An 18910-nucleotide genomic window follows, 5' to 3' on the forward strand; every position below is an offset into this window, starting at 1 on the left:
CTGAGATGTATTCAATGTTCTAGGGCTTAAATCCTAACTCGGAGTGGTGGGGTTTGAATTTGCACAGGTTTTGTCAGGAATGCCTGAGAATCATGTCATTGTGTAACATGCGGTTGAAGATACAGGTTCTGCTCTGAATCACAATCTCTTTTACACCGGTCCAGCAGCCCCGTGCTGTGCTATTTTCCCTTACCTTGTGTAGGACTAACAGAGTAATTCTGTATTAGCCCTCCCTGAGAGATATGACTGGGGTAAGGTGGGAACAGAAAGGAAAAAGGCTATATGAGAGCAAGTGAGGTACTGCTCCGCACTCTTCAGTTGCAGTGCCCTAGAGGGAAGTTTCAAACCATGATAGACACGAGGCTATTAAGACATTTATCACAGCCCTTCAGCGAAGCCAGAATTTACAAGACCCTAGTGTACCAAAGGAGGGACAGAGAATCCAGTCCCAGCACTGAATTCTGCTGAGTGCAATGACAAAGTGCAGCAAAACTCCAGCGCGATGTGCGGACGATGAGGAAACGATGCTTTTGTCATTTTGGCAGAGAAGTCAGAGCACAACAACCGTTTCTGACTTGCGGTTTGAAAGGTCGAGGTTGCGTGTGCTGGTGCCTACATCCGGTCGAACGTAAGAGACCAGCTCTGAAGTGGTGCTTGGGCCTTGGGGACCAAGGTGCAGGCCGTCCCCTGCTGCTCCCCGCGCTAAGCTGGAGGAAAAGCTTGCCGTCAGAGGGCGGCCTTACACTGCGCCTGCCCTGCAGTTACAGGCTGCAGGCTCTCACAGCGGTCGCGAGTGAAATATTAAACACGCAGAGCATTTCCAAACCTTCAAAGCCTCTTAAAAATGGTCTTCAGCTAGCGTGATTCTGCATGCAGTTCAGAGCAGGCTAATAGGAGAACTTGGTTCAAGACGAGACTGTCTTAGGGCTAAGAGTTTGCAGCCTTTCTCTTCCAGAAGCAGTGCTGTTTAATGACACGATGTTTGTATTTCTGCACAAAGTAAGTGCTTATTAAGTCTTCTGCAAATCCTTTATGAAATAAATCGGTGTTCTGTCAGTTTTTTTAAATTTGTCTTGTAATATGAAATGCAAATTAATATAAAGACAAATAAATAAATCATATATCACAACTTACGAGTATTGCACAAAGGCTAGCAAACTGGCTATGATGCGTAAAAAATGTTTCTTGTCCTTCTGAGCCAGACTCATTATTTTAGTCTATTTGTTTTTCTTTCATGTGGGTCTCCCTTCATTAGGCTGTCTTGTGGACTATAAAAAAAAAAAAACCCGCAACTCAAAACACAGGAAAAAATGTTATGCTGGACCACACTACAATGCTGCTTTGGCATCAGAGAGAGGAAGGTGGTGGCTTAGAAAGGAGGGGGGAACAGAAAGAAGAAAGCACTGTGTCTTCTTAGATATTTTTGTGTCCAAGGACAACAGCAGCCTTGGCTGCATTCTTTTGGTCCACTGTCATAGAAAATGGTGAATCCTGCATGTGAGCCGTCCTTGTGAGAGCATGAGCCATGTAGCAGAGACACCTGGCAGAAAAGTTTCAAGTGAACCGGAGTTGCCACAGGGTGGTATGCACCCTTTGTTCTCTGGAAGCCTGTTGAATCGATAAAAGGAGTTTATTTTGCAATTTATTTCAAATGGCATTCTCTTCCCACAGGATGATTTGGGGAATCCATTATAAGAGATGTCCACTGATGGGCTTGTCCTCCGGAGGGCATTTCTGTAGGGGAAAGTACCTTGCAAAAAATACTGGGAATGTTTTGGAAAAGAATGAAATTAGAGTTTGCTAAAAAAGATCCATGTTAACTAGAAGGTGCTTTTTGAAAAGAGTATTCAAAATAACGGGGTGACAAATGTGTTAACCCAGCATGTTCTTACATCTGAACTTCATGACTGACTCCTCAGTAGACTAATAGAAAACTAAGAGAAGGAAGACTGATTTGGTCATTGAAATTGCTGCTCTGAAAACTCTTTATTCTATCTTTTTTAGCACTTCACACAGTCTTCTTTTATATTTTTCCAGATATGATGCTTTTACATTCCCTTCAATTTCTTGCTAGTTATTCTCCACTAATTTGTTAAGCAGGTGATCTAGAAAAGAGAAGCATAGGTGGAATTATATAGTGAGTAATGCCAGAGGCCAGAAATGCAGCGATACTGCTTGTGTTTATCCTGGTGTGTATCCAAATGATTGATCTCCCATGTTTTCTTCCTTCATTTTCAGTTAGTAAGAATATAGTTGTTTAGAAAAGGAATCAGGGTATGCATTTCCAGGACAGGATCAGTATACTGGATAAATAACTGCAGGATATGAATAGATGTTTATGGACACAGGGGCTATGGCTTCATTACAAGGAAGGAACAGGTTAGCACTTTAAAAATAATTTTATGAAACCTAAACTGTTTGGCTGGAAATATCAATGGCAGGTGTCAGTTTCAGGCTACAATTTTTTCATATTTACACAAAGGTTCAGTCCTTCCTCAGAAGAAGGCTAGATATACATATGGGGGGGTTGATAATTGGGGGGGGGGGGGGGGAACAACTTTAAAAATCCTTTTCCCCCTGAAGATCTTCAGTTTCTCTAGGCTTTGGGATGAAGATTTTGGTTGTGACACTCAAGTTTATAATTTTTGCCATGTCTGTGAAATACCATCTGAGCCTTGTGATGTTACAAGTCTCTAAAAAAATCTGTACTTGAAATTAACATTGACAAATCTCAAGATCCACTGAGTGAAGGAGCATCTTACAGCTCAGTTTCCGGGGCCTGAACAGAGCATCCCCCACCTGGAGCCTGGGCAGAGGACTGGGGCTCTGAGCACCTGCATCCATCCTGCACTGTCAGACACTTAGGCAGGTAAGCCAGGAAGGTTTAACAGAGAAGAGACTCTGACAAGCAAAGGAGACACAACAGGGAATAGATAACAAGCGGGTGATAAGGATGGAGACTAGGACCAAAATAAAGAGGCTGAGAAGATGGGGTGGAGACGCTGTGAACAAAAAGGGCCTTGTGTGGGGAAGGAGATGAAGAGGGAGAAATGTGTCTGCAAGAAACTGCAGCAAACACATGACTCTCCAAAACCAGTTCTGGTACCTCAGACATTCCTTGTTCTTCTCTGGTCAGCAAACTGCTGTGGAAGTGTACTAGCAAGATGTCTGCTTACCTTCCTTTGTAGCAGGAGACTCCAACTTGGATGGGAAGTTCTCATTTTAAAAGCCTTGCGCTGACATAAGTAAAAAGATACAGAGAAGACATGGTATCTCCCACAGAAACCATCTATCAAGGTATGGGTATGTCCCAGATCAATATTTGTGATAGTTGTGAGACATTAATGTCATGAGAATGTAACTGGGAGGATACTGCAGAGCCCACAGCCAGCTATTACAGTTTCCTTCTTTTGCCATGTTTTCTGCTCTGCCTTGAGAAAATGAAGCACAAAAAATGGTCAATTAGGAGAAGATAGTAGTTCCCTCAAAAATTATATGCACAGTTGTTCCTGCCTGGGAGGGAGGGGTAGATTGGGGTCACTATGACCAAGTCCTTTTTTTCTTGAGTGACTTGCATCAGAAGAGTCAGAGAATGACAACAAAAATTGCAAATGTATTTCCAGTTTTATATAAAATCATATTTTTAGTAGAGCACAAGTCCTGGTGTTTTTCAATGCCGTGTTTCACAGGACTCTCTGAAAATAACAGCTTGTAGAACAAGACACATTTATTCTTGGTAACATAATGTCATAGGTACTATCATAGTTCCTATAATAAAGTTGTTCAAAAGCATATGAACTTCTGGCAGCTCTATTTCCTTTAGTAATGTCATAAAGCAGCAAGTTCCACAGTTCAGTTCATATAGTCTATTAAAAAAAAAAAAATCATTTTATCTCTCTTAAGCCTTTGTGGCCTTTTCATCTCAAATGTGTCTCCCCTCATTTATTAGGAGATATGGGAAGCAGAAGTTCCCATGCCATTTACTCTTTATAATTCATAATATAAATATTCCTTATATGTTCTCCTCATGGCTTCTCATTACCCCACTGGAGATACCTCAGGAAACTTGGCAGCTGCCTTGCCGGTTTTATCCCCATGATGAGACTGTAGTTGACTCAGAGTGTTTGGACCCTGCACAAATTTTCAAGTACACTTACTTGCATGGAACACAGCCCCTCCAGCTGTGACCTTGGACCTTTTTTTTTTTCCTCTTTCTGCCTGAGAATACCAAAAGCATATTTTTACACTTAAATTTGATAGGTAAAAAATAGAACCACTAGGCAGACAGAGTTAAGACTGCTAGGAAATCTAAAGCAATTTTCTTGGTGACTAATAATAGATTATAGTGGTGTAAAAAGCAAATTGCAGCATTTGCAAAGGCATCATTTTTCTGTTTCATGCATGGAAAACAATAATTCACCAGGAACAGTAGGCATTTTAATATGTTTTTATGGGATGCTGAAAAATTTAAAACCCTATCCTCAGGAATCTACTGTCCTTGTTATCTTAAAAGATAATTCCTGAGGTTGTTTAGATAGAAAGTGTTTCTTTAAAATGTTAATTTACTTTGCCATTTGTGCTGATTGGTATATCTTTTTGCAACTACTAGTTTTCATTTTTGTTTTTAGCAGACTTTGAGTTCTTGCATTTGAGCTCATTCAGTTTGTGAGAAGCTGTAGAATGCTGCTTTCTGTTTTGGCCTGGCATTAAAAAGATCTGTTTTTAAAAGGTTCCTTTTTAAAACATTTCCGTCTGCCTTAGATTTTTGTATAACTGGAGGACCAGCTTCTTAAAATGCTCAGCTTCCAACATTTTCCACTGCTATCTGTGCTCAGCAATCTTTTGAAAACATTGGCTTTGCCTGTCAGGGTCCTCTGTAAATTCAAAAACCTTAGTTTCACATCCCTACAACCTGGTATAAACCAGCACTGGTACAAGGAAGGGCAGTCTTGCCCTCCTTTTTGCCTTTCCCCCCCTGCCTATCCTCTTATTCGTGCCCCTTTTCCTTATGCCAGCATTAGTGTTCATGCAGCCATGCAATGAACTGAATCAGAGAACTCATCTAGCTGAAAAATAAGTGACCCTCCCACAAATGGTTAGCCTGCAGCCAAACTGGTTCCCCAAGCCAATCTACCATATGGCTACATGAATCCCAGTGCCAGGACTTGAGCAGCTGGAGCTGAGAGGAACGATCCCATTTGCAGCAAAATAAATCTGCACCAGACTGAACTGATCATGAAACTATAGCTGTAAGCTTTAATACTGCAAGCTACTTAGTGACAGACCCCTTGAACCTGCTCAAAACAACTTGCAGAATCAGTCATACTAAAGTACATCTTTTTACTGTTCCATCTCAAATTCTCATTTTGTTGCTTCATTCTGAGGTGATTGCTTCTCTTGGGTCCTCATCAAGCAGAATGCTTGAACCCTGGCTAAATTTTAAGTTAATAGTCCCAATAAGTATGTGCTTACATTTAAAGCACTTAAGCAAATTTATTCCCTGTTTGCACAGCATTGTCTCCATGTCTAGGGCTCCCAGTCACTATGACAGTGAAGAGGCTAATGATGATAATATGCTGTCATGATAATTATTTGTCTAACCTGAACATCACAGATGTTCTCCCAGCAGTGACTGATGAAACAGAGCTAAATTCTGTCATCTTTACTCAAAATGAGTAAGACACGTTGTTCCAGTGGAACCACCAGCCACGCGGTCCACCTCCTACAGGAAACCAAAGGCATCCGTGGAGGGTCAGTAGATCTGAACAAGCAGGGGCTTTGGAGTAATAGTGTTTGCAGTGATTTGCAAGAGCTCTGAGAATTGACCAAATTCTACTTCATTTGAAGTCACTTTTTCCATATTCAAAGTTAAACCAGTGCTGTAGTCCTTTAGCAGACCCTAGCCATGGATAGGTGTCCCCTGCATTCACAAATAGGTATGAACTGCAAGCAGAGGAGGGATGCGATCACACTTGGATGTGACTCATAGCCTGTCCCCCAGCAAAGAAAGCTAAGCTTTCCCCAGGGACAGCAACACAGTCACCTTTTAAGGGTGTCTTTGCTGCCAGGATAGAGCACAAAGATCCCTCCTCCATTCCAGATACTGCTTACCACTGTCCAAGGAATCCAGTGCCGTTATCAGCCTGAGGAGCATAAAGGAGAGAAGTGCCCTTTCTAACGGCATTTAGATCACTGGCATTTCCGAAACACCTAATGTGATACAGATGGAGCACGTTGTGCACTGGCTGGCTTTCAGCAGCGGGACTGACCTGCTTTGTGATTAATCACCTGTGCTGGGAGTAAATAAGGCTCAGCCAAGGCTGGCTGCTCTGTCCCTGCTTTCGTGCAGGACACTGAATGCTTGTATTGTATATCTGAATATAGATAAGCTGCTGGATAGTCATAGCTGACTTATTCAAGAAATAAGGTAAAAATGACAGAATTTGTACAATTTTTCTCCTTTCTGTTTCAGCTGAAATTGCCACTTTTTCTTCCCTTAACCTGGTCTGGAAAGTGTTTTGCAGCAGTTCACAGATAAAATTGGACTGACTAAATAAGTCCTTAAGGGCTTATTTAGCAGCTGAATTAAGTTGAAATTACTAGGTTTCTAGCTGGCATTAGATTGTAGAAGAAAATGTCTTCACTTCTCCCCAATTCACAGCAAAGTTATTTTTTTATAAAGATTTTTTATCTGAGAACATATTTCCTTTAGGCACCCCAGTTTTATAGCATTCTATTTGTGATTTAATACACATGGAGGTACATGTGTGTTACTCTTATAATGGAACCAGAGGAAAAAAAGAAAATCTGTCCATCTGCAACAGTTTAGTGGGGAAGAGCTATTGTTTTCCAAATTTTTTTTCAGCCTATGAAAGTTTGCTTTTTACTATCTAGTTGTTAGTAGAGGAGGGCAGGGAGTGGAGTTCTCCATCCAAGGAACACAGATTGAAGAGACACACTGACACCGGTATGTAAAAGCTTGATTGTGTAACTAATTATCTAGAAAGACTCTGTGAAACAACAGCTGGAGAAGATTAAAGCAGGTGGATTTGTGTCTTGAAGAATGCACCACATGCCAAAAAAAAGTATGGTGTGGGATTATCTTTCCTGGAACGGGTTCAGGAAAAATAGCTCTCCTTCAATTAAAATACACCTGAGAACTTGATATGAAAGGCTACAGGTTGCTTATTCCTGTTTTCAATATAGTGAGTCAGAATTTCCAAGGGTAGAAGCCTACAGGAAGAGTTTAAAGGTAGAATGTTTTTGCAGGAATTGAATGCAGCCAGCTTCTCTGCTTATTAAAATCTTGCAGGAGTGAAAAGCAGACATCTCTGAAGGAGGAAAACAAACTTTTGTTTCAGAGAGCTGATAGTTTTACTACCTCTTTTGCTGCTAGGATAAGGTCCTCAGCTGGCATAAATAGCAAAACTCTATTGAATTGTGTGTAGCTGTGCTAGGTAACACCCACCTGAGATCAGGCTCTCAGACACGTAGTCAGGGTGCCTTCCTGCTGTCAAACTCCAGAGCAGCTCCTCAATGAAAGCAGGTCTGAAGTCATAGCCTGGCATGTGACAAAGCGTCTACCAAGTCCGTTACTCCAAGTGGCTCTCTTAAAAAGCTCGTTGCTTCAAAGATATTATGAGCAAGCCACTATCTTTTATCATTTCTCTCTCTCGCCTCCTCTTTGCATTTTTCCTTAAACTAAACCATATTAATTTTGAGCTATAAAGCCTTCTAAAAGCCTGCAGAAATTAATGAGCTAAAACTGGCAATATGCAATAATGTGTGTCAAATAAAAATACAATCAGCATTTTTCCCAGAATTGCCAACACCTTAGAACTTTGCAGTAAACCAAATATTTTTAAAGCAGTGCAACAAATGTAAACTCTAAATTTGCCAGCAGTAGGTGGATTGCAGATGCAGTAAATCTGGTTTTGTTGCACCATCCAGGTAATTAATCCTGTATTTCAACGAAATCCCAGTAAGCTGGCTGTGTATCACTGTATGTTCCAAGCAATGTGAAGATAACTTGTGAAATTTAAGAATCCTTTATTGTTCAGTTTTCTCCCTTTCTGTTCCTTCTTAATTCAGCTAATAAAAAGATGTAGAGCTCTTAAGAAGGTCATGTTCAACCTTCACTGAAAACTCTGGAGTATTAGTGGACTTAGTTTTAATTAGCTAAGGGTCAGTTTTCCCCATCCAGCCTGTTTTCTCTGAACATATGCTGTGTTGTGGTTCACATGTTTTATGGAATATAACTATCTGGATATCCTGCGTGCTGTGCTCTAAGCTATTTGCATAGACTGTAAATCCTCAAGAAGTTTGCAAACTAAGAATTTTTGAACAAATATATTTACTAAGGACCTGATCCTCTAATTAGTGCCGCCCAGGTAAATTCTTATACTCAGATAGATCGTTTTGCCTCAGGGGTCCAACTCTGCAGATTTTCACTCAATAAATAGTAAAGGATGCAAGATCAGAGCCTCAAGAATCAAAGAAAATAGTTTTTAAATGCGGTGTCTTTGATTAAACATACCACAGTGAATTTGGACTAAGATCTGATTCTAAGTGAATTCATCACTCTTACACTGGTTTAATCTGCAGTGTGGGGGAAAAATTGGGCCAATGAGACCAAAATAAACATTTTGCTCAGATCTGCCTCCTTATCTGACGTTGGAGGATCCCATAAAGGAATGAAAAAGAGCGTTGAAATACAGTTACAAACTTTAAGGTTTTTATTGCTCTTATCAGGACAGCATATAAGATGGCTGTGTATATGATGCATGTATGTGGTCCTTGACCACAAAACTTAACATGAGAAAGGAAAGTGTTGACACTTGGTAAAGAAATAGGTTCCTCCCAGCCAGCCACCCACAAATACAGTGTGTGTAGCAATCGTCTCCTAATGTGCTTTTTTTCCCTCCAGATATATGTGAGTGCTCTGATCTTTTATTTGGCTCTTTAATGCATCCCTGCAAATGAAATTACTATTCTGGGATGTTGCTAAAACATTAAAGTGGCTTTTTTGCATTTGCACTGGCTGGCTTGAAATTAGTTCCATAGGGAGTCTCGAAAGGGGATCCATCCCATCGCAAAATTGTTGAGGATATAGATCTAGCGAGGGAAGATTGGAAGAGGTGTTCAACTTTTGGGGGGTTGCCTGAAATTCCTCTTTCAGCGCTAATGTTTCCTCTGCTGGATTCCCCCTCTTGCCTTGGAGTCTAACTTTCCAGTACCTAAAATAAGTAGAGACAAACTGATCAACTCTGGGCCATGCGCATATGGTTCGATAAATACTGAGCGGCCTGGAATCTTGCATGGCTGACACTTTGTTTCCAGCTATGTGGTAAAGAGCTGAATAGAAAGGAGAAGGCAGCAAGTCTTCAACTGCAGTCGCCAAGAACATCTGCATTTATGAAAACTTTTCCTAATTGAAAATCTAGTAGTTTCAAATGCTGTAGACTGAGTTTGGAAACTAGCTCAGGGGCTGCTAAGATAGCAAGAAGCAGCAGTGGTTTTGAGCCCCCAGTTCAGGTTAATTCCTACCCTCCTCCTTGTAATTTGGGCATTCAGGATGTGCTAATAACATCTTTACAAATTCTAACAAGGGAAAAAGTCTCTCTTTAGAGTTCAGAAACAGTATTCTGTGGTTCTTCTCTAACTCCCTTTCCTTGCCATCTCCCCTGCCCCCATTTCTCCTCCTCCTCCTCAATATTTCCTCCTGGTTCTTTGAGATCTACTACACCAAAAATATTTTTGGAAATACCACAGACTATTGTTTTTATTAGTGACTGGAAAGCTTTGTAGTAGGATGCTTTTGTGTTTCATTTGTTTTCCTTGCTCTGGCACAGCTGGTTTTGTTTTAGCAGCATTAGAGAGATGGTTAAACTATTTGTGGCCTTTTCTAACCCAGCAAATCTCTTCCACTGAATGCTTTAAACTGAATGACTGAAACTGTAACTAACAGGTTGTCTGCGTGGGCAGTTCTGTGCATAAAGTTGCAAATACACTGGGTTTATGAGATCTTTTAATTTGTTCAGCAAAATACTGATCACTGTGAAGCAAGTCCCAGTTTCCCTATAAATTTCCCAGCCAGAACACTGACAGAAACTTGACTCAGGAAGATACAGAACAGATGAAGCAGTAGATCTTGTTCAAACCTATGCTCGCTCAGAAATGATTAATGGAAAAGAGGTTTATATAGGTGTGCCAATCCCCACCTTAGCCAAGAGGGAATAGGAAGAAAAGCCACAGCAGGTGGTGGGACAGAATGTGGTCTGAGGACAAATCTGCCAAAGGTGGTATGTAGCAGCTACGAGTGCCTAACTGGCCACTGTGGTTACAAGGAGGAAGATGGGAAATTAGGAAACAGGCATCCAGTCAGAGAAAGGTGACAGCAGAAGGTAGCAAATGAAGAATGAAGCGAACGAAAAGTAAAGTAAGATGAAAAACTAAATGGAGAGTGAAAACATAATACATCTGTACAAAGGCACCTTAAAAGCAAAGAGAAAAAGAGGAAATGAGTTGTACTGGAGGCTTCAGTGTTCATGTCTGGTGACATAATGTAAGTGATATTGAAAGTATGGGCTGATGAATGGCAGGAAAATGAAAGTTAAGAGCATAGCTGAGATGTGTCCTGCTAAATCCCAGTCTTACCACATGTTCCCACCACCTCTGGTGAGGAGGCGCAAGCAGCTGCACAGTGATTAGGTTTAGAGAACCAATCTGTTTGACATTGGTTTGGCAGTTTTCTTTCTGGCAAGGTCAGGCAGATGACTGACCTGGCTTAATTCATTGTGTGGCTGTGTGAACCTAGGACTGGTACTGGGGAGGGGGTGGGAAAGAGCAGCATGTGGGTATGGGGTAGGTGGCACCAGGCCTGTCAGCACCTTCCAGCATTGGAAGAGCAGCACATATATCAGCTTGCTGATGAAATATAATGCAGGTGGAATGGGGAAAGGACATACTATATCTCTTACCTACAGGGATGCTGAGTGTGGCTCTTCCCTTTTGTATGCAATGGGTGGGGAACCAACAGCACTTGTCAGAAACCACCTCCTTAGTGACACTGCAAAAGAAAAGACTGAGATGAGTTTTCAAGCACATTTTTTCTCTGCTTTTTTTTGTCTTTTTCCTTCATTAAAAATAATTGTTTTCAACTTTTCTGTCAGTTTTGCTGGGTGACACATCAGTGCATTCGTGACTGAATGAGGCCAGGAGCAATGCAGAGAACAGAACTTGTGTCTGAAAGTCTTGAATGACTAAAGTCTGTTGTCAGATGATGATATTGAGGTAATAACAGCAAGATAAGAGGACAGAGAAACTGAGCAAGGGTTTACATATGTAGGTGCATATTAGAGTAACTGGAGTTATGCTGAATGTTGGTAACACTCTGCAGAAGATCAGACCTTGTGTAATAACAAAGTTTATTGCATGCTTTTCCTCTGTCTAAAAAATTGCAACAAAAGCATCAGTTTGAGCTGACCCAAAATGTAGTATTTTCTACTTTAAGCTTTATTGCAGTCACAGAATAATTAAAAAAAGCCTAATGTGTATGCATAGAACTAGCTAAGATAACAGAAGACCCCTGTGGAAAATTGTTAATGAGAAACGGTATGCATATACTGACAGCTATATCAACATCTGTAGACATTGGTTGTTTCCCTTTATAGTGAATATGTTGAAAAGACCATACTCTATTTACATGTCCTGTATCCACAGAGACATAACTACTTCTCTATAGGTGCATGTCATTCAGTAGGCTTTATTCAGCGCAATACAATAAAGGGAATTGTTCATCTATCTATCCCCAGAAGACATACTGTTTCTGCTGGTGGGAAAGCACCTCACAAGTACAGGAGTATCAGTCATCTGTCCTACAATGCCATAATAATCAACATAGTTGTATTTAGCTCATTCCATGGTTTTGTTCTGAATCAAATAGCAACATATCCATTTCAGCCAAACTTTTTTGAACTGTTACCCACAGCCCTGTTTCTTGCCTGTTACTAGACTCTGGTTATGATCTTTGCACTGACTGTTCTCCTGACTGACTCATTGCAGGGCTCCAAAGAGTGCGCCAGCTGGGGAAAAACACAAGGTACTTCAGACGACGACTGCATGAAATGGGCTTCATCATTTATGGCAATGATGATTCTCCTGTTGTCCCATTACTCCTTTATATGCCTGGTAAGATAGGGTAAGTACTGAAAAAAAAACCAAAAAACTATTGGCAAAATAAACACTATCCAAGTTCATAGGTTATTTGGTGTACACTGTGAAAAATGTAGTTATGTGTGGTAGATGCTTCACAAGAGAAACATACATCATTAGGTGAATATATCATGTAGTTATGTTCTATTTTAAATTTGGCCCTGGACTTAGTTTTGAGCTGTTCCAGTATTCAGAATTTTTAAAATTTCTCCTATCCGTTTTTAACTTGCTCTGGAATAATACTTTTGATAGTATTTTGAATTTGGATTTTTTTTTTAATTTGTAATCATGAGAAGAGATACATTGTCTTTGATGTATGAATTGTTTTGGATGGATGTTCTTTTTCCCCATCTGATCTTCGACTGGTCTTTGCATGTTTTATCATTCAGTACCTATCAAGCAGCACCTGTGCACTGACTTGGACATGCAGACCAGAAGTCAGTAGCAGCATAACGTAAGGGTTGAGCTGTAGGGAGTATTTACAAGTAGATTAGGGTGGCTATGTGCTCTAGGTCTAGTACATACCACACAAAAGGTTCCTAAACTGGCAGAGTAATTGCGAGAAAAAAGAAGCCATCACATAAATTGTTTTATTCCTGTTGATGTGCAGGAACCCAGCTCTCATACCTTCCAGAAGCCCAACTTCCATGCTTAGGGACTGTGAATGCCCACACATTTTGATTTGCACTCAAAGCCTTTCATTGACATAATTGAATCATGTCTGTTCTACAGTACTCTTTCTGCTATCACGCTTCTAGTATTTGACAACCACTTGGCTTCATAAGCTGTTAAGCAGCAAAGAATCTCAGTCCTACTGGTAAAATTCTGGCTGTTATTGAATTCAATGGGAATATTACCATCCACTTCAATTGGAGGCAGCATTTTACCCATTGTTTTATTATACTTGAATGTTTTCTCTCTGTGGTCAGTTTATTGGAGATAATTTACTTCTGTTTTATTTCTTCTTCTTCTCTCCTTAGGGCTTTTGCAAGACGCATGTTAGAAAAAAATATCGGGGTGGTTGTGGTTGGGTTTCCAGCTACTCCTATCACCGAATCCAGGGCTCGGTTTTGTGTGTCAGCTGCACATACACAGGAGATGTTAGACACGGTAAGCACAGCAGATGTCCTGCTGAAATTAACTTCAGATGCAAAGGAGGTTGGGAGAAGCTGTGTGTCTGTTACTTTCAATCCCAATAATTCATTTTTACGTTTGTTTTTCTGGCCTTGCCACTTCATCTTTAAAGGCATTTTAGCCCTATATATTTTATTTTTTAAAATTAATTATGGGACAGTTAATTTGTTTTGTTCTTCTATTTCTAATAATGACCAAATCTGTCAGCACTAATAAAGACCTACATGAAGAGCACAGCAAGACAAAAGTTAAATGCTAGGTCAAAACTATCATAGTAGTAGGAAACCTGCAATGATAAGGAAATAATTGAAAATCAAGTTTTCCATAACCTTATTTTCGTTCCATATTTCCACGTGTTTCTTGAATTGCAGAAGTATATGGGACAGCCTTGGGGGTACAGGTGGAAATACCAAACTGTTTGGAACTGTTTGAACCTAATGAAGTTTAACTGGTGCTGTCTGGCCTGTCTCAGTTCTGTATCTTTCTCTGATATCAGAAATACTGTTAAGAGTATGTTAAGACTTCCATCTTAAATCTCCATTCCAACACAGTCAGAAATGTGTTTAAAATAAACTCTTTAAAATTTTCCATCTCCCTTTCTTGCCGAAGGTGTTTTTAGCCTGGCTTGATGTACGTTCTTTCATTCTCAGATTAAGCCAACTTAGAGGCATGAAACACAGAGGCTTAACATTAAATGTCAGGCTTTCTTTTTCCTCTCTTTGCACAAGTATGATGGTCAAAGCAAAAAATCTGTGAACATGGAAGGCATTCGAGTTAAAGATGCCACTCCTTCATGCAGACAAGCACTTGTGCCTGCAGAGAGCCCCTGGCTCTCCATTTGCATCCCGAGATTCATGTGGAGCTTGAGGCCAGACCCCTGCCCGGCTGACCAGTTCCCACGCCAGTGTAGACCCCTCTCAAGCAACATGGAAAAATCTGCCTTACATGTGTGCAGTGTAAAATTCCTGCTGCTCTTAAAGGTGCAGTAATTATTAACAATGTATAATACCATAAAGATAATATTGCACGGAACAGGGCATAGGTATGTACTTGTGTTGGTCGTTGCCAGCTTTCTGTTTGTGTAGATTTTGGCTTATGTAACTAGCAATAGGCGATGAAGTTGATCTGAAGACTAATCTCTCGAGGTTACTGCTTTGATTTTCTTCCTCTCCCCCCACCCCCAAATGTCAAGCCCATTACATTTTGAGGCCATCATTGCATCTTCACTTCCTGCTACCTGCCCGTTGCTGCTTCCTGGTAGCAGTGAAGGTCTGAAACACTCCCCAGCCATCATTCTTGAACATGCTATATTTTTGCCTTTGAAAGTGGGATCATTGCCGTAGTACTTGTGGCATTCTTTAAATGTCCTTACAGTATGGGGGAATGGAAATGCCCTGAATTTAATTACTTGCAGATGGAAGGTATTTAGGACAAACACTTTGTGAATGTGCCGAAACCCAGGGTAACAACAGGTAACAAGCACAATGAAAACTTTTCCCTTTGGCAAAATTTGTTTTGAATCTCAGCCTGGAACTAAAAAGAGGAACAATCCATGAAAGGGCAAGCTCCCAAGAATAACTTCCTTAATGACCTTGAAGCTATCTCTCTGCATAAACCATTGCTAAATTACTCCTTTTTGTTCTTGAGCTCATTTTAGTGGCTTAACAAAAACAGGCTCAAAATCAAAATTGCCGTTTTCTGCTTTGATGCCAAAAGGTTGTCTGCTTTTGAATGTAGATCAGATGCTGCAAAACAGTGAGCTGCTTCTCTATGGTATAGTGTTCCCTGGCTACTTTTTGAATCTGCTGAGAGCTAGGGATGCAGCTCAGCAAATTGCATTACAATATTAATGCATTTTTAATTAGGCCTGTGATATTAATACAAGAAGATAATGGAATGCACTAAAAATATCTCAAACTGTTCAGACTATTTATGATGACTCTGATCAGCACTGTGGGCTGAGTCTCATCTAAGAAAATGCAGTGGCAACTCGAGTCTTTGGGATCTATAGGGAAATATTGAAGTTTTGCCTTACACATCCCTTTTGCACAACCAAAGATAACTTTTTATCTGGATTATTATCTCCCTGTGCTTTTAGAAAAAGGTCATTTTTTTTCATCTGTCCTCAATTAATATACCTACTAATAAACCATAACCTACTGAAGGAGTAATTTCTGTTCTTGTAGATGCTATCGTACATCTATGACTGCATTGACGTTCACTACAGGAGAATGAAAGCAAAATTTGCCTGTTTGCCCTTCAAACTTTCTTTAATTGATGTTTTTATGATCTTCTTGTTCTGCTGTGAAGTAGAGGTTACTAGAACTTCATTTCTTTTCTAAGAGAATTGACACACTATAATGGTCTTACAGGTTTTGAATGCTCTGGATGAATTGGGTGATTTTCTACATCTGAAATATTCCCGGTATTCCAAGTCATCTCATCCTGAACTGTATGAAGAAACTAGGCTTGAACTTGAAGATTAAGTTTTCCACCCATGAAGAGAACATTATGTTGCTATGAAAAGGGGGAAAACCCAAAAACTAAAAAACACGAATGCATTTCTTCCCTTCTAAGGACAATTTTTGTTATGCAGTTAATTGAAAGGAGGGGAAGCTCAGGTGTTGCATTTTATTGTATCAAATTTCTGTATTCAAGAGACTGAAATATCGATACAGATTTGCGTCCCCAGGAGATCTGTCCTTCTTATGGTATTTTTGATGCAGAATGAATGCATCCATTGATCAAGTTGCTAATGTTCAGCTTTTGTTATGGCCCCTTTTTATGAAGAGGCTTCAGATAGTCTTAATTGTGACTGAAATAATAAAGTTTAAAAACTGAATTTATTCCAGTGTAGTATGGTAATATAACTGAGCTTCATCAGTGAGATTGCTTTTATCTGTTAAAGAGCATAAATCAAGACATTGGTGTGGACTGCTATAGACAAATAAGCAGAAAGTAACCTCTTTAACTAAGTTGCCCTATCATGCATTTCTCCAAGGACAGAAAATATTAGAAGGTGTCTCATGGTGAGAACAAGAAAAGTAGCCTGATCAGATCATGTATTTCAGACAGCAGATTATGGGAAAGGGAAAATGTCTCCTCCGCTCCTCAGACCCTTTCTCAGCTATTTAAATACACTGTAAGCTTCATAATGTACAAAAATTTGGGCTTAGACATAAACAGAAATGCTTCTCTGCTAACGCATTTGACCCACAGCCTATCACATCTTATCACAGTGTAAGCTCTTCAGCAGGCTTGGTCCCTTTTTGTGTAGCAGTAGTAAATAATTTTAATAACCATTTAACTTTCCTGTAAAAACCTTGATCAAAACAGTCAGATACTTGCAGTTCACAAACTGCAGATGACATTTATGGGCCCATTCCTAAGTTTCTTGAACTAGTTATGGGCTTAATAAATTCACTAACAAGTACATAATTCTGAAGCTGTCAGTTATACAGAATGTGAAGATCAAGATGCCGTAAGCAATTCTGCCACCTGTTAAATTGAAAACTCCACCATTTCTAAATGTGCTAAAGTCATCCACTTAATAACATTTCTTGACATATTCTTGTCTGGTTTATGCATGTCAGGGGTTGTTTTACTTGGCTAGTTGCAGACTTTTGAGTGGTTTGTTTTTCAAATAATTGATTGTGTCATCTGAGGGGGAAGATGTCCTTGTCCCCTTTTCCACTGCCTGAGTGACAAATGCTCAAAGATACTTGAAGGAATTGTTACAGCCGGCAACTTCCCTGCAATGCCTGCAGCAGCATTATCATCAGGTTTATGTGGGCTGAGTTGTCTGAAGGAGATTGGAGGCTTTTTCCCTTTTCTGCAGCGTTGAAAAGTGGTTCTGCAGCTTTAAGAATGAACTCCAAACCATTCCACGCTATCAAATGTCATTGTAAACACATCAGATGAGAGATGTTTAGCTTTCTGTTGCACAGATGTAGCACACTTTCATGTTCTCTTGAAAGCTGTGGTGTAAACTTAACCCACAGCTGCAATATTAGATTTAAGAACAGAACAATTAAATTGTGGAATACCAATTACACTATATTACTCCCTGCTTGTTAAAGCAGCTTTCAGGATATAACAAGGCTGATTGGTTATGAGGGCCCATTTTTTTTGGATTTTTGTTGTTGTTGTGCAAGTTAATAAAAATCCAGTGGTGCTATAACTTTAAGAATTGATTACAACACATTCCATAATATCAAATGTCAGCTTTAGGAAACATATATCAAGGGCTGGGGGAGGACTAAATGGTGTCATATGATTCTTCGCTTTGGTAGACAGACTTGAAAAACATTACAGAGGTTCAAGGGAGCTGTGTTTGTGGATAAAAGCAAACTCACTGTATAAATACTAAAATACTCAAGCACAGGACAAGGAGAAATTAGGGTAAGTGAACTTTGTCTTTGACTAACCTGGCAATTTGAGATGTACAGCTTTGTTACATGCAGGGTGAGTGCACTTTACTGTGAAGGAGATAGGTTGAGAAATTTCTGCAACCTGTTCCTTGAGGAAAAGTACTGAATTTGATATACTGCATTTTGATCTCTCTTGTCGAACATCTGTGGCTAGATCCTCAGTTGACTTCTGACCTTCCATCTTGGGGTATATGGCCATAGTTTATGTTTCAGCAAACATTATTACATGTGCTGTTGCAGGCAACATGCTATTTCCCTCAAAGAGAGGCCTGAGACTGATTAAACAACAGAATGATCACTTTTTTCCCCCTATAGGGGAATGTTTTCTGTCTAAAGCCAAATTCTTCCTGCCCTCAGAACATTACTCTCTCTCATATTAAGGAGACAGGACAGCTATTTTTCAGAGACTGTCAGTTGATTTATTATATGCTCTCTTCTGATTTCTTCCATCCCTTACACATTAGAGAAACTACAGGCTGACTGTCCCTGGGCTTGGGGAACAGTTAGGGAGAAATCCCTGCTCCACTGGTGTAATAATAAACTCCCAGGAACTTCAGACTTTTAGATTTTTCCCCATGGGGCTTAGTTATGGTCTGGCACTGGCTTTTCCACCAGTGTAATTTCAGTGGAGTTTTTCCACATTTACATCAATTTTAATAGATTTAGAGTTGATCAGCACTTGGAGACTCTATTTTAGCTAGCTTAATCAAAAAACTGATGGAGTACTTATTAGGGAATTAGTACATCTAGCATAAGGATCACATATTTCCTAGAATATACTCCATCTTCAGGCATGCATGTTCTCAGGAGATGGAGTTCTCTGTAATTGTTTTAGAAGGTTTTGAAGAAGAGCTGCCTTTAATAAATAAAAATTGCTCAAGTTGTCATATTTTAATCCAGTGGAAATGTAAGTATGAATACACTAACTTTTTGTTAGCAGGCTGCAATTCCAGCATCTTGTTATCGTACATAAAATCTTGATTAACCTTCATGCTATGGGAAGACTCAAGAGTTGTCGTTGTCTGTTTGACAGAGTATCTGAATTGTTTGCCCTTTCCTGTACCTTCATCCCACCTCATCTTTTAGAAAGCATTCCTTTCCTGAGCTTATCAAACTTGTCAAGGTGGTTCCCC

At 39.9% G+C, this 18910-nt stretch overlaps 1 protein-coding gene across 2 annotated transcripts in view; it reads left to right on the plus strand.

Moving 5' to 3' along the window:
* SPTLC3 (serine palmitoyltransferase long chain base subunit 3) overlaps nucleotides 1–17065 on the plus strand; it is an 89379-nt gene extending 72314 nt beyond the window's left edge. Inside the window, exons 10-12 of one of the 2 annotated variants that reach the window (XM_075036779.1) lie at nucleotides 12064–12199; nucleotides 13194–13323; nucleotides 15720–17065. In XM_075036779.1, the coding sequence (XP_074892880.1) occupies nucleotides 12064–12199; nucleotides 13194–13323; nucleotides 15720–15833 (380 nt within the window). In that variant the 3' untranslated portion in view covers nucleotides 15834–17065. The remainder of the gene's footprint in view (nucleotides 1–12063; nucleotides 12200–13193; nucleotides 13324–15719) is intronic. The other variant, XM_075036778.1, reaches the window with a different exon arrangement.
* Nucleotides 17066–18910: the final 1845 nt, after the last annotated feature.

This window comes from Buteo buteo, chromosome 9 (genome assembly GCF_964188355.1).
Source record: "Buteo buteo chromosome 9, bButBut1.hap1.1, whole genome shotgun sequence".
Taxonomy (NCBI): domain Eukaryota; kingdom Metazoa; phylum Chordata; class Aves; order Accipitriformes; family Accipitridae; genus Buteo; species Buteo buteo.